Raw genomic sequence first — 20,499 nt, 5'->3', positions numbered from 1 at the left:
GTTATAGACGAACAGGGTCCTTCCAGAAATCCTACTTGTACACAGAGCACAGAAATGGATAGTAGGAATAGTTTCAAATTCCTCTAGAAAAAACCTAATGTTCTGTTTTTTCATCCTGTTCATGCTCAGCTTTCTCTTTTAGTTGTTAGATACTTTGTGTGGTTGCAAATGCTTTCCTCAGATCAATTACAGAGCTTTTATTCTACACTAAGGCTAAATTCTGTAAATGTCATATCAGTAAATAAAAATTGGTATCATAAAATCACAATTAAGAGCAAGTGTCATGGGAAAGCATTTACCAGCAAGCACTGGAAACTGACCATACAAAGACGTGGTGCTGCCATCTTATAATTTCATAAATTCATAATGAATCTCAGTATATTTGACTAAAATATAGGTTCAGTTTTGAGCCTCCCAAGAACAGGCCTATCTCAAAATATGTTCTGCTCTGCAACAGGAGCTTCTAAACTCACATACCTTGTGTATTCCAAAATGTATTCCAAAGGCCAAAACGGCAGATTTATAATAAAAATATCTCTGTCTAATCTCATGTCTATGAGTCCACTGGCCATGGTCTGATTTTAGTCAGCTAGAATAGAAATGAAATAATAAAACATGTTACTGATAAGGATAATTGTTTAAATGTCAAAAATATTTCCACAGCCCTCTTACTAACCAGAATTCCTGACTTGTTCTTGCTCCCATCACCATGAAAATGCTGCAAACAGGCTGTCCTCAAATTATAGAAAAGTGTCTACAGCATTGCCTGCACCTGAATGTAAGAGATCTACCTCCACCCTTCAGTAAGTGTCCAGCTGTCCACTGTCCTGGTCAGGGTTCAAAAATAAGAGTTTAGTACTGCAGGATGGGTCTCTAAAGCTAGCTGTAGGCATGCAGTTCAAACTGGAATAGGCTTGTCACTCATCTTATCATCTTAAAAAATAAAACAAAGCCCCAAGCAAACCAAAAAAAGACTTCTTCTCCATATGGCAGGGGATGGTCTTCTCTCAGTAAGCCATCAACTGTTGATAGAAGTTGTACGATTTAACAAGTAGTATTTGAAAACTTCTTGGCACGGATGTCTTTATCATAATCTCCTGTTCCTGTGTGGAACTGCTGGTTCTGGACTCCAGTATTCATTCCACAATATGGGTACCAAAACCATGCATCGATTATTACAGAATTCTTTACATGTGAATATTTTCCATGAACAATGTTGGTCCTGGTCTAGCTGAGTTGATACAGAATTTATCACTTCAAATTCTAAATGCTTTTGGTACATCATTTATAACTTACATGGGGTTTTTTTTCGAGTATGCAGATGGATTTATAGAAATTATGATTACTATTAATTATAGTTTTCCTTTAACAAATCACAGAAAGATAAGTAGTTGCATTGCAGAGTACTCCATAAATCTCTGTCTAGACTCCACAGATCTTACGATACATAATACAGCATTAAATATGACACAAGCGTCAGACTAAAAGGTTGTGCCACAGAAGGAAATCCAAAGGACCTGGATGGCTGAGGCTGAGGCTTACGTAGCTCTAGGCGGCAGGAATTCTGTACTTCTAGCAGAACTTCACTTTCACCTACGTCCATTACTGCAAAAGTGTTCCGCACCTACAAAAATTCAAAAGGTTGTCCCTGAAAGCCAGACTGGCGCAACAGCAAAAATCTCTATGGAGCTAGCAAATTCAATGCTCTTTCAAGTTACCCAGCCCAAACTGTATTGCAAAATCACATCTTAATTTGAGGAAATCAACATCATTATTCTGCTGTTTGCATTCCTGTGAAACACTTCCCAGAATTCAGCACAGACACATTACAGGCAAGAGTCACAGCTCTGGCTGTTCTTTGTCTTGGCTCTCTCCACATATGGAGCAAACAAACTCATGAGCTTCCTTCTCTGAAGCAAGCTCACACTCTCAAGACAGAACTTCAACATCTCTAATTTAGAAGGGAAAAAACATTCCTAAATCCCACAGATTGGTTAGGTGTGATGAATTTGAGCCTCTTCATAATGTCATTCTGCCACACAATGAAGTCAACATTATGTAGATATTTTGGCAGGTTAACTGGAATAGTACAAATTTCCCTAATTTCTGTTCATCCAACATGCCCAAAAAAGACAAGTAGAAGAAAGGTTACTGTGAAATATCTGTTGTCTATAAGGCTTTGTGTGTAATATCTACTTACTTATCCCTGTAAATAAAAGCAGTAGGAGGCAAGCATCTGGAAGTTTCAGCGGAGACATTTGTAAAAGTTACCACTGAGGAGGCCCTAGTCTTATCCATTCTCCTTCCCTCCTCTCCTCCCTCATCCTTCTGGATTAACTTCTACCATTTATACTCTAAAGCTCATTGTGATCTAGTTGTTATGTTTATGGCTTGTTAGTGATCTGGCCAAGGCAGAAGCCTTTTGAACAGCAGCCCAATCCCATGACAAGAATTAAATTGATTTGTAGGAGTCAACATTCCTTCCTGCCCCAGCGAACACAGCCAGACTGCGATGCTGGTACATCCGCAGTTTCTCCAAACCATGAAGTGATTCCATTTAGAAGTCACTGATGTGTGCTTATCAGATTACTGCAGAGAGAAAAACTTCCAAAGAGTTTTGTCTGCTCTCTCTCATTTTCCTTTATGCTGCTAACGCTCTCTTGCCATCTTGGTTTCTTTCCCAGCGTTTGGATTTACTGAATTAGGTGCTTACATTCCCTCATATCTCTCTCATTGAACAAAAAAAGCCCTCCAAAACAAAACACATGAAACGAAAAAAAAAAAAAAAAAAAGAAACAAAGAGAAAACGCAAAAAATAAACAACAAAATACCAACAGTTCTTCTTTCCCTTTTAGTAGGAATCAAGATTCAGTTTGGATTTTAATCTTACATTTTCTACTTCCCTGAAGACACGGAGAAAGTTCTCCCTTAAGACTCCTTTCAGTTCAGTTTCATTCCATCCTCTTCTAAGAAGTTCTTCTATCAAAGAAGGGTATTTAGATACATCTTCCAATCCCTCGGGAAAGCTGTTGGCAAGAGTCACACAAGAGCATTTAACACACATCACTGACAAATTGGAAAGAAAGGTTTTTAAATAGTCTTTTGCACATATTGACTTTTGACGTGAGCTCGCTTTGGACCCAGTTCTTCCTCTGAGAATTCAGCTGACAAACAGAAACAGGACTGGGACACAACGAAAGGGGTTTTCTTCACACAGGACCCAATAAACAGAACACAACTGGAGTGAAGATGCATTTCTATAGAGGCAAAACAACAGCATGGGAGGATATTAGAATGAAAGGGGGAAAAAAACCCATAAATTCATGTATGTGTTAATTCATAATTTCCATCTGGCCTTTAGAGTAAGAGGAAACAGCTCCATCACAGCTGTTGGGGCAATCCACTCATGTAACTGAGAACAAAAGGAAACCTACAAACACATCATGAGTTCTGGAGCTGCAGGTGATTTTGTGAACTCTGTTGTTTACAAGCATTTAAAAAAAAATTATAATAATAATATTGGTTTGAATTAAGCCAATTGTTTAGGCAGTGGAAAGAAACCTATTTAGAGCCGTCTAGCGAAGAAATAATAAAAAGCAAAACCGATCTATGCCTTGTGCTAATACTTGTCAGAATAAAAAGAATTTTGAAATAAAAAGCTGCAAAATCTGCATTAAAAAGCTGCTTTAAATTGTATTTCCATGAGACTTGAAACATTTGACATTGTTTTGAGATAACAAATATTTTTGTTATTTTTCTGTTCCATGAGGATCAATTTCTATATTTGTAGCACTGCTTCATGCTGTTCTAAAAAGGAATCATTGTGCCCCTCTTTCACAGAACTTGATTTAGTGCTCATTACAAGATAATCTGAGACCAGTTTTTTTAGTCAACATTTTTATTTCCCTTAAATGAATCAAAACCCACATAATTTAAAGAGCAGATGTCAATGTATATAAAAGTTTACTAACCGTTCCACTCCATCATAGTCCCCACCAATTCCTATTGATTCTGAGCCTGCAATTGCCTTTATATGGTCAAAATGATCTGAAAGAAAATATCAGGAAAACAACATCTGAGCATCTAGCAAAAACTAAATATTACAGTTCACACTTATTGGCACTATGTGGTAGTAAGAGGTAACAGCTCTCCTTAATCGTGGGTTCTTGATTAAATCCTTTTTAAAAAAGGCAAAATACACTGCATCAGGCAGCATCAACATAACAACTACACTGATGAAATGCAAGTGAGGAAAGAGACATGATCATCACAGCACATTCATTACTAACAGTTAGTCCAATTGTACCAATAGAACTTTCATTATCCATTACATATCTATGTTTCCCACTCTTAATTACATAGGCTTAAAGTGTTTTCCAGAAAGTAACAACTGCTTTGGGATTAATGGTTGTTGACTCTGTTTGTGAGCATCGTGTCCTCCAGCTACACACGTCTTGTACCTTTTGTTATTGTTTAATGAGTATTAGCTCAAAAAGTACCTAGAGCTGGGCTAAGGTGTGGATGGAGTAAACAAGCAGTGTAACTTACATGACCTTGAAAATGATGCATGCACCAGGACATTCACAGAATTCATACAAATTCGTAGAACCCACAAAAACTACAGTATATTAACATCAAACCTGCAAGGGTAGAAATACATCAAACCTGCAAGGGTAGAAATATTAACAACTTTTCTGCCACAGGCCAGCACATCTGCATTGAAAGTCACCATGATAATTCCCTTGTTCTTTTTCTGAAAGATATGAAGAGACAACAGGTGATGAGAGAACACTCGTGCCCTGCAAACTGCATGGCCACCTTATGTAGAATCTTCTACACCCATCCATCAGTGAGAACAGCAAAGAAAAGTCAAAGTTCAGATGGCAGCACAAGGCTTTGCCTCCTGATCCTTTCCCCTGGGTTCACTTTACTTTCATGTAGACTGTATCAGCTGAAGTGCAGTGACTACATCAAACAAACTGTACCAGAATTTCAAAGTATTTGTAAACACTTCATTTTTCTAGTCAAAGGCTAAACACAACCTAAAGAAAATGTCTCAGAAGCAATTGAAAGCTGCTGTTCAAGGATCTGCTTCTAAATCAAATTCAGGGATGAGGGGATGGAAAGTAAACATCACGATTTGAATGCACGTTTGCTGCAGCTCATGCAAACATTGCCATTAAAACAAAAAACAAAACCCCCAAGAAGAAAAACCAACAAATTCCTTCCTCCAAAAACAAACCCAAGAACCATATCACTAACCAGTTGCTGGAGGATATCATCAGGAACATTTCTTGAGTGATTGCAAACAGAAAATGCTGACGAGTGGCTGAAAATTACTGGTGCTTTTGAGATATTGAGTGCAGCTTTTACTGTGGAGTATGAAGTGTGAGATAAATCTATCAGCATACCCAGGCGATTCATCTCCTTTACCACTTCCTAAAACAGATGTACAGACAACAGTGTCAGTATTAAGTTTCCTGAAAGGAAGCCATTTAGCCAATATATGTAAACAGATAGATTAATTCTGCAGCTGTTAGCTAGTCATAAACATGCTGTGCCTGTATTGGTTTCTATGTACCTATTAATTCGTTAGTGATTTATTCACTTATAATTAGCCAGCATGCTCAAAACTTAGAAAACTTATTCAATCTAAAAAAAGTCATTGGAAGTGTTTTTCATATCTTACTGCTTGCATACATGAATTCATACATCTAATTTGTATAAAAACAATTGTAATTAAATCTAACACTTCTTTTACCCTAAGAAACATCACAGGGAATTTGGTTTGACTAAATCCTGATCACCTTCTAACTATCAAGAACTTCCAGTAATTAATTTTTAATGAAAATTTGCTTTTGAAAATATGGGGCCAGAAGTTGTTAGTTGCATGACAGATTGCCCAGATTACCATTTGAAAGAGATCCTTACTTGGCCAAATGCAGTCAGACCAGTAACACTAGGATAAAAGTTGTGTATTCCTTTAGATGATGATTCAGACCTTAAAAAGTGGAGTGAGGGAGAAGAAACACCATATTATTCTGGAGAATACCGTATCAGCAGCTGAAAACTCTTACACTACACACAAGAAAAATTATTACAATAATGTGTCACATAGCCAAATGTGGGGATAATGAGCTACGTAATAGGTATCTTGTTCAGGCAGTGCTTTTTATGTTCATAACTGCTTTCAGGTTCACTAATGTTGATGTTTGTGAAGGAATTTAAGACAAGCAGATTGTCAAGTGTCCAGATTATGATTGTAACAAGCACTGCATAATGGATGTAATCTCCCACTGTACACATGACAAATGATTTACCCCGAAAACCTATCCCCTTGATTTGCTTCAAAGTCTTTCACAGGACAAGTTCGTGTCTCAATCTATAGTTCTCCCATCATGCAGCTGCCTCTCCTTTACATTAGGCAGTCACACAAAAACATGCTCAATAGTTACCAAGGAGTGTTGCAGGAGTGTGTCAAAGTCATGTAACGAACACCCAAGTCATAGTACATCCTCAGCGTTGCCAGACTGCTGTCAATGGAGTGGCCACCTTCTATTCCAATCAAGCAGGCAATCCTTTTACTGTCAGAGATACCTGGAAAACACAAAGGGGGATAATTCTAAAGTAATTCCATGACAGATAAGAAGCCAGCGCTACCAAGCAGCAATTGTTTGTGTCAGTTCCAAGCAATAATAAAGATATTTGCATAGAATTGGAGCTTACAGAGTACATGTTTATATGGCAAATTTTCTCATGACTGCAGTGGACCAAGGCTGTGCAGTCAATGGCTGTGGTTCAGAGGAAATGTTCGAGTTACTCTAAAGCAGGATAACTTGTCTGATTGCATCTCTCTGTACATACCTCCTGCAATCACATTTTAAAAAATTCTTTTACAAGAAGGAGCATCACCTTGGGAAGTCATCACAAGTTCCAGCTCTTCATAGCTGTTACACATCCTCTTGACAACATCGATTTGCTCTAAGGTCAGGCGCACAGCATCCTTGTTCTGAGCGCTGCAAAGAACATACACTGACCAAAACTGAAAGAGACATTGACAAGTAAACCAGATAACTTGTGTTTTGGCTTGGAAACTTCTGTTTGCTCATAGTTCAGGAGCACAGACCAAAATAACTTCCTGCAGTTTACAAGGGAGTTACCACTATAGCTTTTTCCCCAAAGAGTTATAATGCAAGGTGAGAGCACCCACTCCAGACATGATTAAGGCCCTCTGATACATTCAGCTGCTCCACAATAAATGCAGGAAAGCAAATATAAACTTCCTTTGATTTATATATTTATTACAAAACAAATGCTGCTGTATTGACTAAGGGTACCTGAATTATAAAACCCAAACTTTTCAAACACAACCATCATGAAAGAGCGCCTGTGGCTTTTCAGTTCTACTATTTTTTTCTTTTTCAAGCTAAAGAACCAAAATCAGGGCTAGGAGTACTTTTGTGGCTGGGAAGGAAGCAAATGTAGAAATACAGTCTGGGCCTCACCACCACAGCAGTACATACCTGAGCTCCCACATAACCAGCCTGAAGTTTCGCGAGGTTTGTGTGGGTCGTGTTGAGTTCTCTTAAGTTGACTCTACTGAGTCTGTTTTGGTAAAGTATTCTCAGCTGCAGTACAAAGTCATTGTGGCTAGAATGGAAAACAAATAGGGCTTATAGAAATAAGTCATTCCCTTTCTAACCCGAGTGTAATCTCTTCCACTGTTTGTAGTCCCTTAGACCATTAATTGCCGATAATCCTTGGAGCAATCAATGCCTAAAAGTCTGTCTTCTTTCTGCCTTTTCTGCTTCTCACCCCATCTCACCAGTGAGCTGTTTGGAGGTGTACAATAAGCTGGGAGTGGACACAGCTGAGGCAGCTGACCCCAGCTGGCCAAAGGGATGTTCCAGACCATATGAGTCATGTTCACCACATAAAGTTGGGGAGAAGAAGCAGGGCAGGGGACATTCAGAGTCATGATGTTTATGTTTCCAAGAAAATGTTATGAGTGATGGAGCCCTGCTTCCTGTGGGTGGCTTAGTAATGGGACGTAGTGAATTAATTCCTTGTTTTGTTTGGTTTGGTTTGTGTGTGGCTTTTGCTTTTCTTATTAAGCTGTCTTTGTCTCAATTCACAAGTTTCTCACTTTTCTGATCCTCTCCCTCAGCCCACCAGAGGGACAAGTGAGCAAGGGTTGTTGGGGCTCAGCTGTCAGCTGGGGTTAAACTGTGACACTTCACCAGAAAATCACAAGGGTGTTTAGAATAACACAACCCTACATTAAGCATTCTCTGAACCAAAATTCCTTCCCAATATATCATTGCAACAGTAGCTCAGTGCTGTGTGCTCCTAACAGCCCGTGTCTCTGCTAATCTGCACACTTCAGCATTTCCTCCTCACTTGTCAGGATGCACAGAGGGTTTAGTTGAACTTATTTTATATACCCATCGATCAAACGTGATTCTTGCATCAGCTCAATAGCTCTTTCTCTCATTGATCTCTCACAGCTGAATGGCACAATATCAGAAAAGAGGATCAGCAGCCACAAGAACATTGCTGTATTTCTCTTCATTTCCATTTTCCAGTGGAAAAAGTACTAAAGCACGGAGATACCACAGTTGTTCACTAATGACAATGAAACAGCAAAATTTCCAGTCTGCAGAGGCTTAGCAGTGCAGGCAGAGTTGAATGCCCCTCCTTCTGATAAGGCTGGTGTGAGTTCTGGAGGAGAAAAGAAAAGAACCAAATTAATAGTAAAGGGAAGGTAGAGCTGGAAACTCTGAAACTGCTACATTCTCCCTAAGATTTTAGGGTCTCTGGCTATTTTGCACTTTTATGTATGACATCTCTTTAACCTCTGCTGCTGCCCCCAGCTCAGTGCTGAAGAGAACCAACTGCTCAGTCAGAGCTGGTAGGCTGAGCCTGCTACACCCTGGACTCACATCTCCCAAAAACAGCTTCCAAAAGAGCAGAAGACAGTTTTTTCACTATATTAATGTGCTTGTTCTCTTTCTGTGGGAAACCTTACGCTGAAATGAGCACTGAAATTATTTTCTGAGACAGTTGACAAGTGTACTGGGTCTTCTTAAAACACACAGAACATCAGATGGGATGAAAGGAACAGTGACTGCTAGAAACACAACCATCCTCAAATTCCTTCCTCCGATAGCAGAACCATCTTAGATAGAAGGTTTTCCTCCATAAATATGCATCAGAAATATACATGCACTGTGGCACCCATAAACTTTAGTGGCACAGCACTTCTACAAAACCATAAAAGATTAGAGAGCAATCAGAAGTTTCTTTTCTGCTCTGTCGCAACCATAGAGATTTCCTACAAATGTCAAAGCACAAACACAGACTTACCCTTTTACCACAAATGCAGACTTCGTTACCACAGGGGAAAAAAATCTTTGTGTCTCTTATCTAGAAAATGTTAAATTTGTTTGTGGCAGCTCAGCATGCAAAATGTTATAAAAGAAAAGGTCAAAAAACTGCCCAAGCAGAAGAATTCTGACAAGTTAGTACCACAAAGGCAAATTAGTTTCTGTAGGCATCTTTTGATTGTAAATTCCTCAAACGAAATACAGGACAGATCTGCAGCCTGAATCTCTAGAACTCTGGCAGATCCTGACAAAAGGACTTTAAAGGAAAAACTTAGATTTTATAGCTTATTATCTGCTCTGGCATCATATACATATAGAAGTTCATATAATGTGTCAGTTCAAAATGCTTAATGAGAAAGTAGAAACCTTGTTCACACAATAAAACTGTTCTGGGGCTATAAAAACTCATACACACAGTAGAAACCTTGTTCACACAATAAAACTGTTCTGGGGCTATAAAAACTCATACACACTGTAGATTTTGGTCTAAATATTTACAATTTTTTCCTGAATTCAACAGCAATTTTCAGGAAGATTTTTCAGCAGGAACTGTGTGTTCTTCCAGGGGGTTAACTGCTAAAATAAATTATCTTTATCTATAATTACCAAATCTCTTTTCTGAGTATGAGTACAAAAATGCAGTTCTTTGTAGCTACAAGAATTTTCTATAGATTTGCTATATCAAAGTATCTTCTCAGTTTCATGCAAAATATTCTTTATACTTCCACAGTAAGGCTCATTTGCCTTAAGTATAAAAAGAAGACTCATAATTAAATCATCGTTCAGATGATTTAGCGATCAGTACTTGAAAATTGAAGGAGCATTGTAAGCACTACACAAAATTAAGAACATGGCTTATTAGCATCCCTGTTAAAACAACATTTAAAGTACAAAACCCACACTGCTTTTTCCCATGCTGACTGAGCAGAGTTGAGAAGTGGAAGCAGAAATAAGATTTATAGCTTTTCTTTTGCTTATCTAGAGGCTCCTTAGAGCAGTTACCTTCTTCAGCTAATACAGCCGGGTTGAAATCCACATTCCACTGTGTTGGATACAACAGCTAAAGCCTGGCACTGGATCTGCTTGGCATCACAGCAGCAACCAAGAAACCTCCTCTGTTTCCTTAGCTCGTGTCACAGGCTGCACACACAGCAGGCATTTGGAAATTGCCACTTTCCCAGATGTGAGAGCGGAGCTTTCAGCTCAGCTACACCCACGTGGGAGCGCCACAAGGTTTTGCTGTGCCTTGTTAAAAACCCAGCATTTCCCCCCTCTCGTGGCAGCCTGGCTGTGCTGTCCACAGTGCCTCTGCTCCCTAGCAGATGATGTGTTAAAATCACCGCTGTATTGTTCAGAAATAGGTGCCTCTCACCACAGAATAACCTGGTCCCTGGTAACTCCAAAGTTAGATCAGGTTGCTCAGGACCTCACTCAGTGGGAGTTCTGATATCTTCAATGTAAAAGATCATACAACCTTTCCAGGCCCCTGTTCCAGTGCTTGCTTATTCACATTGACTACACTTAAGCCAGTAAATACCTACCTCTTGTCATTGTACCTCCTGTGTTTTATTCAGGACTTACAGTGCCATTGTATTATATTTGTAGAGGTCAAAATAGTCACAAGATACTATTCAAAAATATTTTTCTCTGAACCTACTGTGGCTTTTCACTCCCTTTCAACCATGAAAATTTGGAAACAAAAAAATATATGCAGAACCCTGATGCTAGAGTTTCATGGGAAGTAAGGTTTTCTTATCAGAATTTTTATTTCACATCATATTTTTCACTGGAAATGAAAAAAATCATGCTTTTGTTTATGATTCCATTGTGGAGAAACGACCAAATCTCATGATCAAATCAGCCACAGACCTGTTGTGCAAGTCATGTCTTAAGTGGAACACACTCATCATCGATCCTCTAATTCCAGCTAACTGGGAAACTTAAACAGAAACCCCCACATCCCTGGGAATTCTGAATCACGCTGCTGATTTGGTGAACTTCACTTATAAACATTTACAATCCGCTTCTCTGGACTAGAGAACCCTAAACAATGCAAATTAAATAACAAGAAAAAATACAAATTATATTCTCTTTCTAACCTGAAGTGTGATCTAGGCCAGAGCAATTATTATGCTTATGACAGGAAACTATCTTTCATATTGAAAGTAAAGCAGCAATTATCAGGTTCAGAGTCCTTTTCCATTTGTGGTCTAGTTCTAGCCCATATTTCACTGTTAATTTAAAACTTTTCAGATTCTCATCTCTATCTTCCAGAGTAATTAAGTATCACATACCTTGCAATTTATTTTTTCCATTTTCTGAATTTTCTCTCCTTGTAAAGTCAAGTTACATGTCTGATCTGATTCCTACCTAAAACCGTTTCCGCACGCTTGCAGAAAAGCTAAGCTCACCAGCTTCTTGTTCAACAACAGTTTTTGCTGAGCCATTAAGCACCTTCTTGAGCTTTTACCAGCTCACCTCTTTGAGGATTCAGAACATAACTGATTTTAAAAGCTGCTAAATGCCAAATGCTTCCTTTGGCTCATAGTGAGGCTTCTTCTATAATTCTATTCCAATAGCCCTGGATTAGTGTTAGCAGCTGTCCGTGTATTATAATTTTTACAATGTGGCATTTGTGATGTACATCCTTCCTGCAGAGTTCATCTGGCAGGACTGGTCTCTTAATAAATATCCCAAGAGCTATCTTTATTGTCCAGGATGTTGTTACACAGCTGTCTCTCCCTGATAATAGCTATCCCTGTGTTTATACCATGTTATATTCACCTCACACATATTTTGGAGCAAGCTGAGAAGCTATAAAATAACTGCAGCACTCACACTCAAATCAGCTGCTGTCAGGAGGCAGAGGGATAACATTATGTGTGGGAACTACTTTTCCCCCTAGGAAAGCTTGTTCCAGCCCAGAGCATCTTCATTCACTTCAGTACTTACCCATGCAAACCACTGATAGCTTCTCCTATCAGCACAGATTGGACTGTAGATGACTACAGCTGGGAAAGTCGGACTTTGTACATGCAGGTGCCTATTGCAGCAGTCATTTTTAACTGCAATTTGATTTTCTACCAAATTCTTCTCTCCTGCCAGCTCCTGGCATCAACTACACTACATAACAGCACTTCAGCATTTGGGATGGATGTGGTTTTGTGTGTGAATCAGTTTTAAACCCCGTTGCAATTGCTTAGGGACAAGCCACATTAACATAGTATTGTAAGTCCTGCTTATCAACTATTCAAGCTTGCTGCTTTACTGCTGTGTGAAGATTGAAATCTCCAGGGCAGTCAGTTTGGCATTTCTTGAGCACAGGTATCAAGTATTTTAATTAGAAACTGTTACAACATGTTAGGAAGAGGAAATCCTGTGTACCAGGATTTCAATTTGCATAAAAATAGCAATACAAGCAGACTTAACTACTGCAAACTGAGTTCCATCTGTTTCTTCTACTCATCTCAGCATTAGTTTCAGGTCCTAAAATGAAGTGAGTTCACACTCAGAGGGGGTGGTGATGGGAGGTCCTTTGGTAAATTAATCTGTTTAAATCATGAATTAAAGCATGGTTGCAACATATTTCTTAGATGACACCTTATGAGGAATATTAATCTTGGGAGATCAAACCAAGTCAGTAAAAAACTCCTTTTTGCCATGTTGCTCTGCTTTGGGGGTGCCTGAAGCTGCCCCAGTTTTATGACTGATTTGAGCAGCATCCTGAAGGCAGTTCAGAGGATGCCATGAACATACAGAACCACATCAACTGGCACCAGTTACCAAACACAAAAGAAACAGGAAGTACCAAGATAAGTTTTTCTCTTCACAGAGAAAAGTTTTCATGAAGCACATCAAGATATCACCAAAGCTCCTTAGAATCTATAGCTGAGCGTTGCCTATAGATGGAAACAAATAGTCCATAATGAATGCAGATACCTTTCAGGATGAACACAAATTAGTACTGCTCTGACACCCATCAGTGTGCCTTGTCAACAAGTTTTCCTAAAAATACCAAAGCTGCTGTGGATTCTCCTGGCTCAATACTCTGACAGAATTAATTTCTGTACTGTCTTGGAAAGAAAGATGGAGAAAAGAGCAGTGGGGAAAAAAATAGTTGCAATAAGCTTATCTAGTAATTTATATTATGTTTCTTTTTAAGTAGCATTAATATTTACAATTGATAATGCCCAAATAACAAAGCAAACCGAGCAAGGCCTCTGTTTGTTTAGCTATACATTTGTTCTACAAAGGTATCAGGTATCCAGTTTAACTCTTTTGATTCAAGCAAAGTGAACGTTCTTGCCACGAGGTGGCAGGAGCTTCGCCGTTAAAATAATACGTAATCTATGATCTGGTGACAGAGATGGAGATGACTCCTGAGAACCAGGGTGCAAAGTAGCTTGCTTCAGAAGGGTGGGCTCTTTTATTTGGAGGTTGTTCCCCCACCCAAGGAAATGAAAAGTCTTTTCTGAAAGGCAGTTGAAGCAGTCACAAAAGCCTCAAGGACAACAGAAGTTATTGCCTACTCAGTTTGAGAATTTCATCTGAAAAGACTTCCAGAAACATTTAAAAACAGGGGGGAAAAAAAAAAAAAAAAAAAAAAAAAAAATTTAAAAAAAAAAAACACCTTTCCTGTTTAAAAGCAGAATTTTCAAAGCTCTATTTCTGCCAATTCCCACTCCAATTTTTCAGGAAGAGCAAAGCCATTCATATGTATTTAAAGGAGCTGCTGCCCCTGTGGCATTAGGCACCCAGAGCCAGGCAGGGCAGCAAGCTCCACTGAATGCCACGTCTCCTGTTTAGCACAGGCTTCTGAGAAGAGCCAATCATTTTGGTATCAATGGGAAAATCCAATTTAGAGCAAGTCGACTTAGCTTTGTTTTTGCCACCTAATGGTCTATTTTTTTTCTTCCTGTTTCAAAGACTTTGCTTTGAGTTTTAGAGGGATGCCTAGAAATTGTCATCCTTGCTGCTCTGTGGATGGTATCCAGGAAATCTTTAAGCAAGCCTGGTTTCTTATTCATTCCTATGCTTGTGAGTAGAAGCTCTCAACCACCTTTGACTTTAAGTTTGTCAGCACACACTAGGATATTAGGAGAGTGTAGGTTCTTATACCAGCTTTCTAAATAATCAGTTGTATGACAGTCTCTTCATTCTGAAAAGCTTAAACAATGACTTCTCTTTTTGTGTACCTGCAAACAGCTGTGCTGGGCACATATACAGATAGTGTTTATTTTCCTACCTCAGAAGCATTATGAAGCTAAACAGAGCATGGAACTAGATTGACTGGTTATGTCTCTTGTTCAGACCACATTGAACAAACTGGAAATTAAGTAAAGTTGCTCATTCAGTCCGTCAGAGGTTTTCAGAAAAATCTAGAATTTGCTGCAATTATTATAAGTTAGCTGCCTCAGAATCTGACATGAAGCACAATCAGATGCTCTTAAACATTCAGAGCTGTGTGCAAATAAGAGATCCTATATATTTTTTTTTCTTTTCTTTTTTTTAACATCAGTGTTTTTTAACGTAAGTGTTAAGAAACTTCCAAGTACTTTTGTCTTGGGATGTTTTTGTTAGACCAGAAAATTTATCAACCTAGGATCCATTATTTCTAAGGTGTTTTTCACAACCTATTGTGATGCTTTAGAAGAGGTTTCTTTAATTGAGGAATCTGGCAGTAATTTCAATGAGGCAGTAGATAGAAATTTGCCATGGTTCTATTGGAAAGCGAGCTCCCTTGCAGCAATGAGAGCAGATCACCATGGAAACGTTTTGCTAAGATGGTATTAAAGGCAGCATGAACTCTTACATCTCTCCTTTTGTAATAGGCAGCATTTTGTGGTACAATCTGGAGTGAGTGAGTAAAAGGGTTATTTGCACAGCAAGACACCAGAACTTTCCCAGAACTGTTGCAGGATTTTGTTATGCTGCAGAGCTGGCCAGTTGACAGCACATCTTGTTACACATAGAAAAGTGTTAAGAGATGAGTGGACAAGTGATCTTACCCAAACAGTTTGGTAAAGTCAAGTCAATACGCACACAGGAAAAACAGATCTGTGAACTGGCCTTAAATCAGTTTTTCACCATGAGAAGCTAACTAAATGTTCTCATGTTATCATAAAATGATCTGGTTTTCAAATCAGAGTGGGCCAAGCTCACACACTCCACTGAAGTTGTAGTATCTCCTTACCTTGCTCACACAAACACCAGGTCTGGTACTGAACAGGGGAGCAGCACCTCTCCAGGGTGACATTGTGCTTTTGGCTTTCACAGCACAAGTATGTCTCAGACTCTGCCCTGGGATCTGATTGTCCTTTGTACAGAGGCACATCTGTATTTACAAATATATCACGTTAGGACCCAGATAAAGACATTCGGTTCTTCTGTGTTAAGGCCAAACTGTGAGAGATCACTCATATCACTTTGTCTCCTCTGACTTCACAGAAGAGCTGTGCACGAAACCACAGGAGCACACAGGAAGAGATACATTGTCTTGAATCTGTTGACATAAACCAGAATACGTTCCTTATTCCCGACAGAATACTAAACAAGCATTCTCTTTTGAGGTTTATTACAGTTTTGACATATTCCTGTCCTAGTTTTACATGTATCTGCCAACACTGTATGCCAAAAAATCTTCTCCTTTTGTAACTTTATTCCAATATAATTTCCGTTAGAACTAAAATCGTAATTTTTTTACTCAGTTGGTTGGTAATAAATGAATAACAAACTTCATTAAAAAATTTTACCTGCCTTATCAAAAATTATAGTGCAGAAGAAAGTTTGGAAACAGTGTGGATATAATGCTTTTGGCTATTTAAATGAAGTTGTTCTATTTTTATTATAAATTCTAGGTAAGGCAAAAGGAATTTGTAGGGTACTTGTACCCAGCTACCTGTCCAGTAAGGATGACCCAGGAAAGTTTTGTGAGGATTTAATGGCCAGAGTGAGATACATAAGTCCTGTTCTGATCCTTCACTGAAGAGAAGGTTACCTAACTCAAAGGTTACATCTCGCAGAAGGTGCAAGGATTTATTTACTCTGCCCTGGGAGTTTTGTACTTGCTGCAGCACTTCATCTTAGCTCCTCCATGAGCACTGCTACCCCATACAGCTTGCCTTGGGGCCTGGTGGACAAGTAACTCCTAGGGGGATGAAGGTTTCAGTTCCTTCAGGAGCTGTCTAGATGCAGCTCACAAAAAGGGATTATGTGGAGTTGGAAAGGAATTGAATCTGGGCTCTCATTTTGGGGGACAAATATGCAGAGCAGTCAAAAGGACCTCCTGGCTCTCACAGATCAAGAGGAATGGCCACTGCACCTTCTCTTTCCACTCAGGATCATAAGGGGTTGGTGTGAGCCAAGTGCAAAGATTTCTGACCTACCACTGCTTGTTGCATCCAGGTAACTCATTAGTCAGCCTAAAGGGCTCTTCAGCCTGAATCAGCCTTTCAAAAAGCACCAAGAGCTGCTGAACCTAAAGCCACAAACAGGCTTTTGATCTGGATGCTTGTTTTCTTTAAATGGATCAGAATCTGAGATGTAACCCACATTCTCCAGAGAGACAGAAAAGTGTGACAGGAAGGTTCTGGCTTGCTGTTATGCTTCAGTGCCCTCCTTCCACTCCAAGTCAAGAGGCTTAGGGAGCTAATGCACAGGTATCAAAAAGCTGAACCAAAACAGTAGGAGTGGTTTACAACATGCATGGTATTCAGTGCAATTAGGAGCTGAAGCACCCATTAGCAATCAGAAAATGGACAAATTAGTTTGTACCTACACAAGCTAAAAATGTTACCTTTTAAATACTAGTATTTAATGTTTTGGGTTTGGTTTTTTTTTTTTCCCCACCCTTCTTCTTAGGGTTGACATTCTCCCACTCTTCCCCTTACTCTGGGATTGCAAATTTGTTCATAGAGGTCCAGCACTGTTCTCTCTCAACAAGACACATCTGATACCTGTTTAGTCGGGGATAAAAATACAATGCTTTCAGCCCAAATCATCTGACAAAAACAACAGCATCTGGCTTCCAGTTCATTCTTGATCTTGATCTTAATCATCAGTGATGATGGTCAGATGTCTACTTTTTTTTTTCCTCTCACAGAGATTATTCAGTGTCCTTTTCCTTTGTCCTCCCACTCATGTTTAAATATTTGTTGTCCTCATCTAAGAGGCAACAGAATTTCTAAATAACAGCAGAATTTTTACAGCTGAGATATTTCATGCAGCTTCATCCAGAGGGCATTAATTGTTTCTGGTTTCCAGATGAAACACTGTGAATTTTAAAATACCACACGTAATGTGAGTGTTCCCAGAAAATCAGACATTACAGGTTCACTTGTTATTTATGCTTCTGTACTTTTTCAAGTGACTTGACCTTCTCCTGCTAGTCAGGCTAATGAACAGGTCTCATGGCAAGTCCTTTGTCTTGGCATGGTCAGTTCCCTTCTGACTGTATTTGGATTGGGAATTCTCAGGTCCAGGGGATTTCTCACCGACAAAGCCACATAATTTAAAGCGGTTAAGAAGTGGCACAGTGAAAGAAACTGAAGGAATCTTTACATTTGTGAAACTTTTGACTGCCATGGTAAACATACTTTCAGGATGAGTTTTCAGCAAGACACATAAATTAACACTGGAAATTACTTTCTCACAAGTAAGGCCAGCCAGGAATACTTCCACACCAGCCAAGCTCCATTTGAAATCAGATTTGCAGCATCTCAGTTCCCTGATGAAAACAAGCTGAGCTCCTGCTCATAGTTTTTTTTTTATTTTTACAAATCTAAACAATCCTATGATCAGTCCCTCCTCACTGCCAAACCTGTGCTATTCCCTGCCCATGTTCTGCTTAGTGTGCCATGAGATCTTTCCGATCTGCAAAGCCGTGTTTGTTCTGCAGGTGACACATACATGCAATTCTTAAATTACTGTGTGCATTCTGTCAAATCCCCTGCAGTAGAAACCACAGATGTTGCAGGTTTTATCACTTTGCCCAAACCCACTAAAAGGCTGAAATGCATGTTCTCATTTGCTGTGATTGTTACAGGTTCTTTTATAATCCTTTCTGGTATGACTGTCCACTAAAGAAATGAGGAAAAAAACAAAACCGCAAAAACCCCAAACATCAAAAATACAAAGATAGCCATTGAAATCATTTTCAATAGCTTTCTCTAAAATGTTGCATGTAGTTACATGAATAATATTACAAGAAGTAAACTTTCAGTGGTCACATTTTATCACAAAAAAAGAAAACATGTTTAAGTTTCATGATTTAAGGGGGGAGGTGTGGGGTATAAAGACGAGAGAGAAGCCCAGCAGACAGAGGTAAGTATGAACCGAGTGTGTGAGGGAAGGAGAGGCTGGGGGCGGCTCAGGAGCTGCCTGCAGGCGGAGAAGGAGGAGAAATGTCGGTAGATGGCACTCGGGCTGCAGCAGGGCCCCGCGGCTTGCACCGGCCCCGCAGAGATCCCCGCAAACACAAAACGTTCGGGAACGGGAGCTTCGAGGTGTCGGGGGCCTGCGCCCCTTGAGGCGGCCGGGCCTGGAGCTGCAGGAGGCCGCAGGTCCAGCCACGGTGACCTGCTCATGGCGGGGAGATCGTTTTCTCCATTTCTCCATCTTTCCCTCCCTGGCCTCACCCTGTAACCCTCCCGAGGCTGTGAGGGAAACAAGGGTTCAGATGCAGATCCGTTTTAAGCGAGGGTGTAAATCAGAGCAGGCTACAGGGCAGCACGGGCACCTCTCAACAAGAGCTTGGGGGGAAATCACAAGGCAGGGCGAGGCTCAGCTCCTGAACTTTGTTTCTCAAATTAAGGGGCTCTCCCCAGTCGAACCCTTCCACTCACAGCAGCCAGTGGTGCCCCACTCTGAGCCAGCACCTGGAGCTATAATCGCTGAAAACAGAGGTGTGTAGCCTCCTTTGCAGGCAGCGGTGCTGCATCCATAAATCACTGTCTGCAGGTACTGTTAATTTTGCCTAAACTTTGTTCCCTCCTCACTGCCTGCAGAATCCCTTAAGAAATGTGAGGAAACAAATCATTAGATCTAACCTACTTAATACTTTCTAAACCATATGTACTGTTTCTATAAGCAAGCATTAAAACCACAGTAACTGAGCCATTAATCTTTAATAGAACTTCTGTTAAAAACAAACAAACCACATACATCTCTGTTCCCTGGCAAAGAATATCACAGCTGCTCACAGCTACTAAGACTGAACCTTTCCTTTTCCAGTGCAGAAGCTGTTGGCACTACTGGGCTGAACCCCAAATGTCTTCAAGTTGGATCAAGATCCATGAATATTCAGGCACTAAGGAATTTGGGCAGATGTCCCAGAAGTGGCAGGACCCAGTGCTGAATCTAAAGCTCTCCCAGCTTTTTGTGTTGGAAACACAACTATTCAGGTGACTTTATGCTCTAATGAGAGCATTGAAGACTATGAAACAAATTAACAACTAAAATCATTCTCTGTTGATTAAAATAAAGTATTTTAGCTTTTTTCCTTCTTATCCAGCCAGCAACTGTGCTGCCCCTCACAGAACTGCACACACTATCGCTCAGCAGCTGCTGCTTATCCATCCCTTTGGATGAGAAGTGTTGTTTAGTTTTCCCCCTCGTGAGCAGTAATGCATGGGGACAAAGCTGGCCGGGGGTTGTTTCCTGAAGGGCTCAGGTCACAGACACATTTGTTCTCTCTGCCACAGCTCAGCGTGGAGCTGGGAAAGCAGGTATGACAGATCCATGGAGTGTGGGAGGGAAGCAGAAGAGGAGGGGCATGTGGAAGGCGAGCTGCTGCTGCTCTGCTGCTGCTCCAAGCTCCCAGGGCAGCCTCATCCTCTGCTCCTCTGGCACGGACTTTTTCTCTGCCACACCAGCACCGACTGCCAAACCCGGCTGTCACCTCTTGGGTGACACAGCTCCCTCAACTCCTTTTTTTGCCAGTCCCTGGAATAATCTGCACCAGAGACAGAGAGAACTCGGAAGGTTCATCTGAAGAAAATTACTCCTCAAAGGGAAATCAAGGCATTGGAAAAGGCAAAAGCTCACCTCTGGCCACCCCTAACAAACACAGACGAACCTGTCAGCAGTCAGGCTGCAGTGACTGTTCCTTGCCTGG

At 40.1% G+C, this 20,499-nt stretch overlaps 1 protein-coding gene across 1 annotated transcript; it reads right to left on the bottom strand.

The window, feature by feature from the left end:
- Nucleotides 1–1,438: 1,438 nt before the first annotated feature.
- On the bottom strand, nt 1,439–8,572 carry LOC120757814 (dipeptidase 2-like). Its single transcript, XM_040075444.1, has 10 exons — nt 8,445–8,572; nt 7,524–7,650; nt 6,913–7,042; nt 6,456–6,597; nt 5,932–6,001; nt 5,263–5,439; nt 4,666–4,753; nt 3,960–4,047; nt 2,891–3,026; nt 1,439–1,624 (listed from the first exon to the last, which is right to left on the bottom strand). Exons 1-10 carry the CDS (start codon nt 8,570–8,572, stop codon nt 1,439–1,441), a joined length of 1,272 nt encoding a protein of 423 aa, XP_039931378.1.
- Between the last annotated feature and the right edge of the window lie 11,927 nt (nt 8,573–20,499).

Source organism: Hirundo rustica, chromosome 11, assembly GCF_015227805.2.
Source record: "Hirundo rustica isolate bHirRus1 chromosome 11, bHirRus1.pri.v3, whole genome shotgun sequence".
Lineage (NCBI taxonomy): Eukaryota > Metazoa > Chordata > Aves > Passeriformes > Hirundinidae > Hirundo > Hirundo rustica.
The sequence above is the reverse complement of the archived record's forward strand: the minus strand, read 5'-3'. Positions and strand labels throughout refer to the sequence as shown.